Source organism: Danio rerio, chromosome 3 (genome assembly GCF_052040795.2).
Source record: "Danio rerio strain M-AB ecotype USA chromosome 3, GRCz13ab, whole genome shotgun sequence".
Lineage (NCBI taxonomy): Eukaryota > Metazoa > Chordata > Actinopteri > Cypriniformes > Danionidae > Danio > Danio rerio.
Genome location: NC_141023.1, coordinates 21,753,827 through 21,769,262, shown reverse-complemented (window position 1 = coordinate 21,769,262; position 15,436 = coordinate 21,753,827). Strand labels below are relative to the sequence as shown.

The following is a 15,436-nucleotide window of genomic DNA, read 5'->3' as shown; positions in this document are numbered from 1 at the left end:
GTTTTTATATGACAATGTTTCAGTTCGGTTTGCTGTGTGCTGTTTTTGGTCCGTTTTCTCAACTCGTACTTTTCACTGACATGGACAATTTTTTTACCACTGATGAAAAGTACCGATATTTATTTGATTTAAGGGGGATTTACCCTTTAAATAACAGATTGTTTACATTATGTCACTGCATGTTGTTTATACAAAATAATTTTAAAAAGTTAATTGCCACATACCCAATGTGTGGATATAAGACACACAACTGACACAAACATGTTATACAGAACAGAAGACACACTGAATGCATTTTAAAACTTTAATTGATACAGTTAGAATAGAACAGGATGAGTTGATAATATTAAGGGAAGAATCTATCAGACAGACACGTTTCCATTCACACATTTGGGAGTGAACCCTTTGAACACTAATCTTTAACTGTTTTAGATATAATATACACCAAAGCACAATATTAGCACTTTGATTTAAGTCAATTTTGGCACATTTAAGAAAATATCGCCAGAAATTGCTTAGCACCACTGTGAATAAGGTTCGGATATTAAATAAGAATCAATATTTAAGTTTTTAAGGAACATCTTGAAATGATAATACTTCCCAATAAGAAGAATAAATACAATGGTGGTAGGTGTAAGGTTTATGGAAGGGAAATAAAGTACAGATCCAGCCATGCCTGCTTGATATTTTCTGCATATATAGGACCAGATAATAATTAGTTTATGTTTTGATAATGTAAACTGGTCTTAGATTTGCAGAAAAGGATAAAGCAGGCTTTGACTAGCAATACATTGGCGCCCTCTACAGGGTACAGTTGGAATCCAGAGATCTCCTGCAATTCGCAACCCTCAGGTAAGTTTCCACCTTGTGCATGTCCTTCTTGAAGCAGGCCAGCAGGCGAAAGCTCTCTCTGAGACTGGTCTCCCCTACGGTCAGGTAGAAATCCTCAAAAGGCAACGGCAGGGAGTCGTTGTCATCCATATTTGGCTGTCCATCGAGACATCCCTGTGCAAATCAAATGCCAAAGGATGTCAGGGAAATATACAAAGACTTAATCATATTGCACATGGAAATACTCAGAAGTGTAATAGATTTAAAATTAAAACCTTTGTGAAAAAAATAAAATAAAAAAAATATAGGACAGCACGGTGGCGCAGTGGGTAGCACAATTCCCTTACAGCAAGAGGGTTGCTGGTTCGAGCCCCGGCTGGGTCAGTTGGCATTTCTAAGTGGAGTTTGCACGTTCTCCCCATGTTCACGTGGGTTTACACACACACACACACACACACACACACACACACACACACACACACACACACACACACACACACACACACACACACATATATATATATATTTATTTATATATATACGTTGTGTGTATGTATTTTTTTTTTGCACAAGGGTGTTTAAGCTTAATAAGTTTACAACCAAACCAACCACTTATAAGGTGTATTACGTATTGCATATAATACTATCAATATTACAGTATTTTGAGAGAGGAGTCTACACATAGCTTTTGGGTTCTATTTGACTAGTTATCTATACAACATTATAACTAATTAGTTTTTTTCCTCATGGATTCCATTATAAACACTGTTATAATGAGTTGAATTGATGCAAACAGAAGGGTTTAACAAGCAAGTCTATTTCCTCTTTGAAGAAAAAAGAATATGGATGGAGAAAAACCTTATATAACTAGAGCTTAACTATTAGATACATTTTTTTCAGTAGCTTGGCAGTAGCTTAGCTACAATGTAGTTGTTATCAGCTCAGCTACTATTGATACAATGTAGCTATTCCAGTAGCTAGCTACATTTTATTTTGTTACTGCAACATTTGTTGCACTTTGACTCTTGACACCCTGAGAATTTTGAAAGCTGTGTAATAGAACATTGAACTTTGACATTATAATTGTATTTCAGTTTTAAGTACCAAATATTTAACTTAAAAAGAATGATTATGCTTTTGTAATTGTGTGAAATAAAAAAGGAGATTTGGTGTAACTAGCTAATTTTAGGAAGTACCTTGTAACCTACGTTTATTTATTTTTTTATTCATTTATTTTTAAGTGTAGCTCAACAGTAGCTTAACTACCTTTCGAGATGAGGTTTAGGTTATCAACCAACTGTTTTATAAGTTTCAACACTGAAAGGAGCTAATCAGCAATTGGTAAAGTCAAATCAGCGCCCATTAAAAAACAGCATTTAGGATTACCTTTGTGTACTGGCCTGAAATACAGATTTCTAAACACATTTAGGTCAGATTAACATTATTCCATATATGATTTAATTGTGAGTTCTTAGTTTGTTAGATTCCGCTGTTCTCCATTGAAACAGAAATGACTTGCTCTTGTGAGCCCAAAATAGTTGTCCTGAGGTGATGCAGATATGGCTGCTGTGAGTGACCAAACTCTCCTTGAAAGTAACTTTAATGCGATTATTTGGAGAGAAATGTTTTGAGTTTTTCCAAGTAACTGATTCCCAAAATGATTAATTGTTTTGCAATGTTCAAATCATTGGCAACTTTGCATGAGTTATTGGAAATCATCACCCCCAGGTGGTGACATGACATTGGCAGTTTAAATGGATGAACACAAATCAGCTTTGAGCAAGTGAGCTTGCACAGTACGCTTCACCTTGATGAGCACGCTGATGCCCATTTTCAGGTCCGCCAGTTTCTCAGTGATTTGGTTGGGGTTTCCGATGGTCAGGCTGTTTGAGATAGTGGAGCTCAAGGTCTGGCTGGGAAACTCCCAGGATTCAATGAGGCGGAAAGAGATACGAAGCAGCTTCAACATCTGAAAAAAGAGAACATGTTTAGGATGAACCACTGTTGATATATATACAGACACACACACACAGTTGAAGTCAACAATATTAGCCCCCTTTTAAAAAAAATTTCTTTTTTTTTTATATTTCCCAAAAGATAAGCAAGGAAATTTTCACAGCATGTCTGATAATATTTTTCTTCTGGAGAAAGTCTTATTTGTTTCATTTTGGCTAGAATAAAAGCAGATTTAAATTTTTAAAAATCATTTTAAGGTCAAAATTATTAGCCCCCCCCCTTTTTTTTTCGATAGTCCATAGCACAAACCATCATTATACAATAACTTGCCTAATTACCCTAACCAGCCTAATTAACCTAACTAACCTAGTTAAGCCTTTAAATGTCACTTTAAGCTGTATAGAAGTGTCTTGAAAAATATCAAGTCAAATATTATTTATTATTTAAAACTATTATGTTTAGAAATGTGTTGAAAAAATCTTCTCTTTATGCTGGCAATAATTGGTCTTTAAACACAAAAGTGTTGACTGTGTACGATAATACATTTACAAATGCTCTATTATTAAAAAGGAAATCAATTTAAAATATTTTATAAATCCTTTATATCGATAATTATGAATTGATTGTTTTGACACTTTTTTATTTAGCATGTTTTGCATCTTCAACATGTAAAATAAATTGCAAAAATGTATATGATTTATGAGCAATTTAAGAGCAAAATATAAAATTGAATTGTGTGAAAACAGCAAAAACATTAAAGGCTTGCATGTATGTACTCTAATCTAATGTTGCACTTTGACTGCATGTTGGTTTTAACGGTCAAACATTTCTTTTTCCAATACCTTTCTATTATATTTTAACACGTACATACACATTTCCATGTTCCAGATATAACATAAACTAACAAGCAAACAAATGAACAAACAAAACTAAAGTCTTCTCAGTATTTTACATCAGAATATCACCTCTTTTACTAATCTTCTAGTCAAACATTTCCAACTTCACTAACTTTTAAAAACAACATAAAAGGTCCAAAATCTCTTTACAAAATTATGCATTTATTTCTTAATATACAAGTTATTTTTTCCATTGACATGTTTGTTACCATCTCTTTATATATAATAAACAAATTATAATTTAAATTATACATTTCATTTATATCCCAAGGAGACAAAGTTAAAAAAGACAAAACATATATTTATGAATATATATATATATATATATATATATATATATATATATATATATATATATATATATATATATATATATGTTCATAAATATATGTTCTGTCTTTTTTAACTTTGTCTCCTTGGGATATAAATGAAATAAAAAAAATTAAAGGACACATTGCTATATTAATATCAAGAATCTTTTTTTTTTGTTTCACACATTATTTTCAGGTACAATTAACAAACCGTGACTTTTAGCTTAACAAACTCCTAATTTTGTTACCATCAGGTTGACGGTATTGTGTCACTGGATGTGATGTGTAAGGAATAGGTCAAAATAATTCATATTAATTTATATAATTCATCCCTCAACCAATAAAGATTTTAAATTCCTCCTCTCTAAGTGGTAGTTGATGCTCAGACTGGATATTTATTTAGATTAGTACCACCTTGGGTTTAAAACTCATCTATTTATATAAATCTCCCCGTTGATGTATGCTGCAAATTAAACTTCTAAATAAGGGATAAATCTAGTAAACTAACTAACTAACTAACTAACTAACTAACTAACTAACTAACTAACTAACTAACTAACTAACTAACTAACTAACTAACTAACTAACTAACTAACTAACAATTTCCTTTAGATAACTTCAGTAACTTGTTGGCAGCAGTTTGCCAGTTACTTTCTGTAAATCAATTACAGCAAAAGTAGTGTACTTACAAATGCAACACAATTTATCTTGTTTTATACTGTAAGTTTTTACAGAATTGTCTGTATATCTTTACTGTGAAATATACAGTCATTTTCACAATGCGACTTTAAAATACAGCAAAATACAGTTTATATTACAGTTAAATATTATTTACAAAAATTTTAACAAAGTATATAATTTGCTGATCATGAGCAGTTAGTAATGTTGTACTTGGGTTGAGGTATTGGCTTGGATTTGCAGGATCAGATCGTGCAGAATATGTACTTAAAAGTACTAATAAACAGCAACATATTAATAATAGGCAGGTAATAAGCCACTAATAGTGAGAATTAATACTTAAACCAAAGTGTTAACATTTTTATGAAGCACCATTTGTTCAACAATTATATATTTGTTTAATGAAGCATATTGTTAACTCACAGAGCTTTTTTGCGTTTCATCTTTTCCCGTCGGCGTCTCGATGGAGTCAGAGTTGCAGAACGACAGAGGGAAGATTTTACTCAACTGTCTGCGTTCCTCAGGCATAAGACCTTCCTCCTGTATAACAAATAGCAAATTGTTGCATGAGAGGGTGCATCAACTAGTTCTGAAGGGATTTGAATGAAACTTACAAAGTCGTTAATCATTTTTGCAGCCAGCTGGTGAAGGTGTTGCACACGGATGACTGCGTTGTTGAAGAGCCGCTGGTTTTCGGAGGCTTTCCCCTGATTCACCAGCAAACTAACCACCACCAACTGCAACAGCACCAATGCTAGAAGACAACACAGATATTAAACAACGCAATCAAGATCAAACCATAATCAAAACTGTTGTTTTAAAATAAGATCCAATAAATCTGAACAGTAAAAAAAGTAAAGCATGTAAGCAAAAAATAAAGCATAATGAGATATAATCATCAATGGTATGCTACAAATAAAGTGCACTACACTACAGACATACCTCTAGCCATTTTGTCCAAGATAGACAAACTCGTTCTTGATTGAAGGTTGGTAAATGTTTGTTTTTCTGGCTCAGGTGTACTGATATTTATATGTGGCATGAACGTGTTTTAGATTCATTTTATCCAGAAACATGAGATTTTTCCATGTGAGCTTTACATTAATATGCATTGTGTATTTAGACACCATAGGATAGTGTTGTGGTTCCGGTCATTTATGTGTATGGCTATTTCCATGACTCCAGGATGATGTTGCCACTACACTTGCTGCCTTTTTTTTTAGCATGGATTTTTAGTCGGATTACACTAACTTTTAAAGTTATCTCAATGAACATCCATCAAACTGACTAAAAATCATGTGCTAAACTTTGTATAACTTTTTTTGTCATACCCTTTTATTGTATTTTTTTCACAGAAAAGAAAAAAGAGCATTGTTTTATTGACAGAATATGATTGAAAATGTTTGTATCAATTGAAAAAGATTTAGTAACGATTAACAACTAATTTAATTTAATGGTTTTACAAATTTAAGTAAATTAAACATAAAACAATTAAGTTGTCCACCCCCCCCAAAAAAAAAAATGAAGAATTGTGTTGTTTAAACTCAATTTTATATAGGTAGATTGTAAAAAAATGAAGAGTAGGGTTTACTTTTTTTCATTCAGCAAAGGCTAGTAAATCTTCAAAGTTTTGCCAAGTAAAAGACTAAACATAATTATTAGTACATTTAATTAGAAATGTTAAGTTTACTTGGGAATTGTAAGTAAATGTTATTGACTTTTTGTTTGTAAAATTTAAGTCGTACCTTTAAATATATTATAGATTAATTTTTTATTAAATAGTCCTAGTTATCTTATTTAGTTATCCTGAGTAAACTTTACATACAAATGTTATTTTATATAATTTGTGATACATTGCAACTTGCCTTGCCAGACATTTCTATTAATTTGAATTAAACTTTACATTAAACAAGTTAAAAAAGTCCCCTCAGACAGAATGATGGGGGTCATATATCAATGTTATCTCTTGCTTTTTGCTATAATAGATTGTATTGATGTTAAGATCTGTTGCATAAAGTGATTAAAGTTTTTAAAAGTTAGCCAAAACTTACAATATTGGGGGATAAATATACTAACTTCATTCATTCATTCATTCATTTTCTTTTCGGCTTAGTCCCTTTATTAATCCGGGGTCACCACAGCAGAATGAACCGCCAACTTATCCAGCATGTTTTTACACAGCGGATGCCCTTCCTGCCGCAACCCATCTCTGGGAAACATCCACACACTCATACACAACGGCCAATTTAGCCAACCCAATTCACCTGTACCACATGTCTTTGGACTGTGGAGGAAACCGGAGAACCCAAAGGAAACCCACGTGAACGCAGGGAAAATATGCACACAGAAACTTCAACTGACCCAGCCGAGACTCAAACCAGCGATTCAGCGACCTTCTTGCTGTGAGGTGACAGCACTACCTACTGTGCCACTGCATCACCATATACTAACTTGTCTTTAATAATAAAAGAACCATACCATAACCATAACCATATCCAAAGTAAAAAGTAATTTAGACATTTTAATGTACCTGGTAGTCTTCAATGAGCTCCCGAGATGATTCTCCCAGGTGGAAAAGCAGGCAGTAAATCACAGCATCTCATTTGTCTTCAACTTGCTGATTAAAACAAGAATACATTTCTGTGGTTATTTACTATTTAAACAAGCAGCAAAAGTCTCTTTTTTTTTCAATTCAGGCAAGATTACATTCTTTTTCTAAAATAATTATTATATTAATTTTTAAAATATGAAACACAGGCATCACGGTGGCGCAGTGGGTAGGACAATCGCCTTACAGCAAGAAAGTCGCTGGTTCGAGCTTCGGCTGGGTTATTTGGCATTTCTGTGTGGAGTTAGCATGTTCTCCCTGTGTGCATGTGGGTTTCCTACGGGTGCTCCGGTTTCCCCCACAAGTCCAAAGGCATGTGATTTGAATAAACTAAATTTGCCGTAGTGTATGTGTGTGAATGAGTGTGTATGGATATTTCCCAGTGATGGGTTGCAGCTGGAAAACATGCTGGATAAGTTGGTGGTTCATTCTGCTGTGGCGACCCCAGATTTCTAAAGGGACTAAGTCGAAAAGAAAATGCATGAATGAAAATAAAACACTTGTTCAAACTACTTATTTAAAATGAGTGGAAACAACACAATTCTTGAGATTTCGCTGGGACAACTTAATTGTTTTATATTTAATCCACTTAAATTTGTAAAAACAAATAGGTTAACTTAATTCCTTCATGTTGACCCAACACAAATCGATGTACTATGCCCCTCACTGCTGGAATCAGCTTCCAGAAAGGATCAGATGTGCTCCAACATTAGGCACATTCAAATCAAGACTGAAAACACATCTGTTTAGCTGTGCCTTTAATGAATGAGCACTGTTCTACGTCCCACAGATCTCACTATTATGTCTTTCTTTTCTTTTTCATTCAACCTGTTTTAACACATTTTAATCTGTTTTTAATCATTTTTATTATCTTTTATTTCTTGTCTTTTTTTCTTCTTGTTTATGTAAAGCACTTTGTATTGCCACTGTGTATGAAATGTGCTATATGTGCTTTATTCTAAACATTTTGCACAAATTAATGATATTAGAACAAATGAAATGCCTCAGTGCCTTTCAGAGTTTCCCGCCAGAGGAACTGACATCACTTTAAGCAAGTTACTTGCTTTATCTATCAGTATTTTGTCAACTGTTATGCCTTTTTAAAACACAGTTATCCATAATGTACACTGTAAATAATGCCCGGTTCCGCATGATTCCTTCATGTTGCTTCAACACAAATCGATTAAGTTAACTTAATTGTTTTAACAATTTCAAGTGGATTGAAGATAGAGTTGACCCCCCCCCCCCACCACCAAAAAAAAACCCCAACCAAACAAACAAACAAACAAACAAACAAAAAGGAATTGTTTACTTTGCTTATATTAGAAAAGTAGCAAAAAATATTTGTGTAGAAAAAAATGGTAAAATTTACTTAAAAAACAATAATTACAAATAGTAAAACAATTTGGATTTAAGTAGATATAAGCAGCAGCAAAAACCTAATTTCTAATCTAATTATATTTAATTATTTATTGTAGAGTAATTGCTCATTTTGCTATAAATAAATAACATTAAAGGTTAAATAATGTTGAGATGTTTCTATTCTGAAAATGTCTTACCATCAATTCAGATATTTTTGTTGGATTTATTTGTCATTGACATTACGAATCAAATTAATCTGTAAACAAGTTAGTGTTGGCACAAATGTTTCATGTAATGTCTATGTAATGAGAAGACGTGTGTAATGTAACTGGTGTCATCTTCTCCCGAAAGGAAACGTTTTCAATAATTATGAGAGGATATCAGGTCATACGTGTTTGTTGTCACTGTGGGATGTGAGGGGATTTTCCTATTCAGAGCTGTTTAATATTCAGCAGTCTTGGGGTTGTGAAATGTCAGTGTGACATGAATAGTTTAATCCCTTTCACGGAAAAACAGAGAACAGTCTGTTTACCTGAATCTTAGAGCTGCTGTCACTTCAGGTTATGGCATTATAAGAGTAGCGCCGTGTTCTGCAGTTGAAGTTAAATAATGAAATAGATAAAACATTACAACAAGACTACCAGTACAGAACATGGTGAATGGTACCATATTTACTACATAACAATATATATTTTGCTTATAATGTAGATAATGAATAATTGGTCACACTTTACAATAAGTCTAGTTGATTTATTTACTAACATGAGAATGAACAATACTTGTACAGCATTACGTCCCCTTGGAATTATAAGGTTCTATCTGCGTTCTGAATGATTTTGGGATAATGAGCTTCAAAGTTTTGGCATTCCATATAGCAGACAACATGTGTGTAACACTTCTCTTTCACACATGAACTTGACAGAGACCCCAAATCTACTCTAAATGTAAATGATTTAATTCTCTGTATAGAGAATAAATGGCTCTCTTTCTTTCTCTCTCTCTCTCTCTCTTTATATATATATTTTTTTAATATATATATACTTTATATATTTTATTATTGTTTTGACATACTAGTTCATCAAACAGTAGTGTCGTCAAAAAACAGTAGTCTTTGAATAATATACAAACCACACATCAGTTGAAAGATTATTTCATCATGTAAACTGACACTATGACTCCTATTGTGGTCCAGATTCACAAACACTGCATCATTCTTTTAGCCACATTTATCTTACCAAAAACCAGTCTGACGTTTATTTATTTATTTATTTATTTATTTTTTGCAGAATCTGGTCTCAGATCTAATTGCCAGGAAAACACATACAGAGAGAGCGAACAGGAGAAGGTGAAAGCATTGAGAAATTGTGAGTTATATTTCCACCATGTGGTTGCAGTCAGAATGATGCAGGTGAAAGAGAAAAGCCCTCGAGATGCTTCAGCTGTTCATATGTGCCATTTCTGATGACTGTACCGTCAGTCAATACACCCTGAAGAAGCCCTGTCAGCTGGTTCCGTCAAAAACCAACAGTAAGAGCATGAATTATGAGAACAAGCTAATAACTTTGCTAGTCATTACATTTCTAAACACCAGAGGGCACCAATAAACTCAACATCTATTACCTTAAATCTCTGAAATAGCTACATCATATGAACTTGGGGAGAGTTGCGCATTTTAACGCCGCTTTTGGTTACTTTAGATGCTCAAAAACATTCAGTTTGCGACTAATAAAATATTGTCTCGTCCATTTACAGGAAGTAGCTAATTGTCGTACTGAAAATTTCTGGATTTTACCATTTTAGCAACTTGAAATGCTAATAAAAGTATTAAAGTTCTGCAGTCTATGCTTACATCTAGCTTTATCACACCGTTAACTCTACTAATAATGTTGTCATCTCATGTTAAGGTGGTTCAGTGCAAAGCTGCTCTGATCTCATATCTATGCAGGCGGCTTTACATACCGGAAACATTTAAACAAGTTTACCCCTTCCGCATCTCACTGAATATCATCCTCTCTCTTAACACACTGGTTCTCGTTTTATTTTTACCTTTGGCTTCGTTAGTAAGTCGGGGTCTTAAACTCTAATAATAAATTAAGAATGCTTAGCATTCTTAAAGAGGCAGTACCTGATTCCACCTGTTTAAGTACACAGTGAACGATGACCTTTGACATCAATACAATCACAAGTGGACATGCTTATGTGCTGAGTCGTAAAAGTATGAACTTTTTGGGGAAAGAAAAAGTGAATTTGAAGGAAATAGCAAACCATCCAGGAAACTTTAGTGGAATACTATTTAAACGTAATTTGGGCCACAATTTTTCATTTTTTATTTTTTTTCAAATACATAGAAGGGTACACAGCAAATTTTGAGGTGTTGAATTTCAAGTGTAAACCTCTGTAATGTTATAGTGTTAAATTCCAAGTGTATATACTATTATTAATGATGATCTGGATTAAATTAAACTATTAAACACTCATTTTAGCCAGGCAACAGAAAAGAGTTAGTTGACATTTTATTGTCAATTTATTTATAATGTTATTAATTGTATCATTCCAGAGTGTTAAAATATCCAGATACACTTTCCATTGTGAAATTTATGTGGAGAAAATGTTAACTTTTATCCATGTCTGTTTAAAGAAAACGCTAAATATGACCTGGCAGTGGTGATAAAGCATTTAATCTAGTATACAGTTTTTGCACTCTTAGTGTAAAATTATTTACTCTGCTTAAGTGTATATATTAAACACTTTCGAAAGTGTAACTTGCACACTGGGCTGGTGGGACTTCTCTGGGGTTATATAGTTGCAATCAGAATTATTAAACCTCCTGAATTATTAGCCCCCTGTTTATTTTTTTCATCAATTTCTGTTTAATGGAGAGAAGATTTTTTTTTCAACACATTTTCAAACATAACAGTTTTAACAACTCGTTTCTTTGAACTGATTTATTTGATCTTTGCCATGATGACAGTAAATCAAATTTTACTAGATATTTTTCAAGACACTTCTATATAACCTAAAGTGACATTTAAAGGCTTAACTGGGTTAATTAAGTTAACTAGGCAGGTTAGGGTAATTAGGAATGTTATTGTATAACGACGATGTGTTCTGTAGACTATTAAAAAACAATATAGCTTAAAGGAGCTAATAAATTTGACCTTAAAATGGCGTTTAAAAAATTAAAAACTGCTTTTATTCTAACTGAAATAAAACAAATAAGACTTTAGCCAGAAGAAAATATATTATCAGACATACTGTAAAAATTTCCTTGCACTGTTAAACATAATTTGGAAAATATTAAATAAAGAAAAAAGAATCAAAGGGGGGCTAATAATTCTAAATGCAACTGTATATACACTGGACAATTTGCCCAGCAGATGTTAAAAATTTGGTGTGCATTTTTACACTCTTAAGTGAATTATATATTGCACTGCAGAGGTGTATATATTCAACACTTATGAAAGTGTAACCTGGGCACTTGGCGGGTGGGACTCAAATATACAACAGAAAAGTTTTAAATTCAACACCTGTGGAGTAAAATGTACACTGCAAAGTTGTTGTGTAGATAGTGAGTTGTAAATCTATTCTCCACATTCTGACCAAACGCATGATTGTTAAGCGACATTTGTGGAAAAACGCACCAAAATAAGGTATTCATTCTTTGCTTCGTTAAACAGATGATAATAGCTGTAATCTATATTCTCTTCTTTTGCTCATTAGTAAAGAGCATTAAAGGGAAATATCCAAATATGCACCCAAAAATTACAATTTACTCACAACCCACCCTGAAATGGTTTTAAACCTTTAGTAGTTTCCTTCCTCTGTTGAACACATAATTTTTTAAAAGCTGAAAATGTGTAGACACTGACTTCCATAATATTAAGCAGTGATTACAGGTTTCCAGACTTCTTCATAATACCTTATTTCATATTTAACAGAGGAAAACGACTCAAAGATAAAGGTTTGAAACAAGTAAATTGTGAGTAAATTATTATGGATTTTCAATTTTGAGGTGAACCATCCATTTTTACATGGATTCGTTCTTTGAATAGCACAACTTGTGTGATGCTCAGAGAGCTCCCGTAAAGTAACATACAGTAGTGTGATGAACCGAGGGTCTTAATGATGTCTGAAAATATACAAATAATAACACCAAGAGGAAACAGTCCATTGACTGCACTCTCAGCCATTAAGTTGCCCTTAAATGGTTCCGGGATCTTTATGAGCTGCACAAGTAACCCTCTTCCTTTAAAGCAAACTCCACCTTGTTCCCACTTCTCGTCAACTCCAGTTTCAAAGCAGGCAATGTTACACATCTTCCCTGGAACGCACTGACTCCATCGCACCCGCTCTCCAATTCCACAGGCTGCTCATCACAGGCCTCCACTGGTCTCATGTTGCATCTCTCTGGGCAGCTGCGGCTTCTTTGCTTTTGGAGGCTCCAGTCGTTGATGGGACGAGCTTCTCCTTTACTTCCTTAGCTTGCATGAAGGCCGAATCCCCCGAGAGGCCGTTCACATTCCCTTCCAGCCTGCAAAGGAAGCAAACTAAATGTTGCGCCGGTCAAGTGTGCCGTCCTGACAGCGCTAAGCATAGTGTACAGTACTGGTCATTACAGTTAATGAAACTCCTCCTACATGTTTGTTCAGAGAAGTTACCTAATGTACGCCAAATCTGTGATGGTTGGGACAAATGTTCCTGACATATTGATGTTGTGTGAAGTTGTGTGTCAGGCAATTCTTTAAAATCATGTATAGACGAGTCCTAAAATTAAAACCCAAATCAGAAATAATAAACGTAGGTATCATTTACTTTGACCCCAAGTAACTTGGTCTTTAGAGCATTATTTTACAGTTTAATATCATGTTTTGATGGTCCCACAGGATGCATTAGGTAACTTAGCAAGTATATGTGAACTTTTTCAATTGGTCCAACTTATTCTGGTCTACTAACAATCTCCAAAAAGAAAAAAGAAAAACATTAAGATTTTGTCAATAGCTAATGTAATAACAAAATAAGACAGTTAAATAGGTCTCATTTGAAGTACATTTGGTATGCACTACCAAGCATTTCTACTAAGAAAAAGAAATAGTTCATTTAAGTTCATTAATGAACATTAACAAATATACGACCTCTGATTTCAGGGTAAGGATTTACGTTAACACAAAGCAAGATTCCTAAATGCTTTTAAAGTATTCAGCAAATGTTAAACTAATTCTAACAAACTTATACTTGCTGTAATTTGTTCCCAACATGTAAAAACGATTGCCTGAATATTCGATTATACAAATAATGAGAGTTTATTTTAAGCGGCCCTAACCGGGTCAGTCAGTAAAAATGAATGAGTACATTAACACCAGTCGGCTTGCACTCATCAGGGTGAAGGAGAAGCGGTGAACACACTGACCGTCTGTCTGTCCTGCAGGTCACGCTTCACTGCTGACCCCTGACCTCATTTGTATGCATGGAACTCCGGCGGCTGTGATCCAGAGGATGCCGGAGCACTTCTAGGCTACGTCCTGCGAGGGCAATGTGACCTTGTGTGTGTATGCCTGAGGGAGAGAAAGAGAACGTGAGAAAGAGTCACTAATGTCTTACAGAAGCCACGTTTCACCTTAAAATATTTTTTTTACTAAGCTATAAGACTTCTCCCTTGCCCCTAACAGTGTACTGCTGTGTGTGTACTGTATGCTGTCACAGTAAAGCACTGCTGTCTACAGTCTAGATCCAGAACACCGCCATAAATCTAATCTATTTTGACCACAGGGTGGCGTGTGTTTGCTATGTGGACAGGACATAAAAGTAGAAAATGAAAAACTGCAGGTTAGAAATTATAATACAGATATTTACTGTGTAAAACAAATAGCCAAGCTATATTTAACAAAACTATACTTAGATATAGCCTAAAATAGTCTACCTATTAAAGAGTCTATTTACTCAAAAGTGATAATGCCATGCTAAAAGTCTCATGAACCATCAATGGCACATTTTTTTTTGAATAATAAATAATGTCTTGGTTGGTTCATCGCTGAACTTTATTTTACAACACATGAATTACAGTGGAAGTATTCTGCACATGTATGGAACAATCCTATTATACTTTTGAGTAATTTTTAAAAGAGTCTGCCATTATTTGGATTTAACTATAATTCTCTTTAGTGGTCCAAGAAAAATAATTTGTATATGATGACTGAGAGAGCGCAAGAGCACTGCAAGAATAAATATAGAAAAACACAACCAGCTTGGGAAAGCGACTCCATTTCCGGGACATTTTGTCCTATTTACAGGAGCCATTATGGACTCGCCAAGTTCTCCTGAAAGTTCTGGATGTCTAGGTTCTGCGCTATTTGCAATGCATTTCTGTATTTGCATGTGTTGTGAGAATTTAATACTGATGATGCGTTTAATTTGTGAGTGTTTTTGTTTTTTTTTAATTTGCAGCACATTTGTCTAAACGAAGGTGAGGGAATGATGCAAGTACTCAGTCAGGAAAAGCACACAACTTATAAAGAAATCAGAATAAATAAAAATGTAACAAAATACAACTTACAGTTTTCTTTGAAGAAATATGTTTCTGTGTTCGCTCATTCCACTGTAGAGGGTAAAGGTCTTCATCTGTGAAGTCCCTATATGAAAAGCTTTACATTTTCACAGACAACTGAACAACCACAAATCAACCATGATTTGCAACACTAACCATACACTGTAAAAAAAACAATTAGTAATTTTACAGCTTATTTCTGCCAGCTGGGATGCCGTAAAAAAAAAAAAAGAAATAACAGCCACAAAATACA

At 33.9% G+C, this 15,436-nt stretch overlaps 1 protein-coding gene across 7 annotated transcripts; it reads right to left on the bottom strand.

Annotated features, from left to right (window-relative positions):
- Positions 1–290: 290 nt before the first annotated feature.
- gh1 (growth hormone 1) lies at positions 291–14,348 on the bottom strand. Of its 7 annotated transcripts, none has more exons than XM_087242450.1 (7): positions 14,050–14,348; positions 12,907–13,173; positions 7,203–7,289; positions 5,287–5,426; positions 5,096–5,212; positions 2,639–2,800; positions 291–1,005 (listed from the first exon to the last, which is right to left on the bottom strand). In XM_087242450.1, the coding sequence occupies exons 4-7, from the start codon at positions 5,299–5,301 to the stop codon at positions 802–804; spliced, it is 498 nt and encodes a 165-aa protein (XP_087098576.1). In that variant the 5' UTR covers positions 5,302–5,426; positions 7,203–7,289; positions 12,907–13,173; positions 14,050–14,348; the 3' UTR covers positions 291–801.
- Between the last annotated feature and the right edge of the window lie 1,088 nt (positions 14,349–15,436).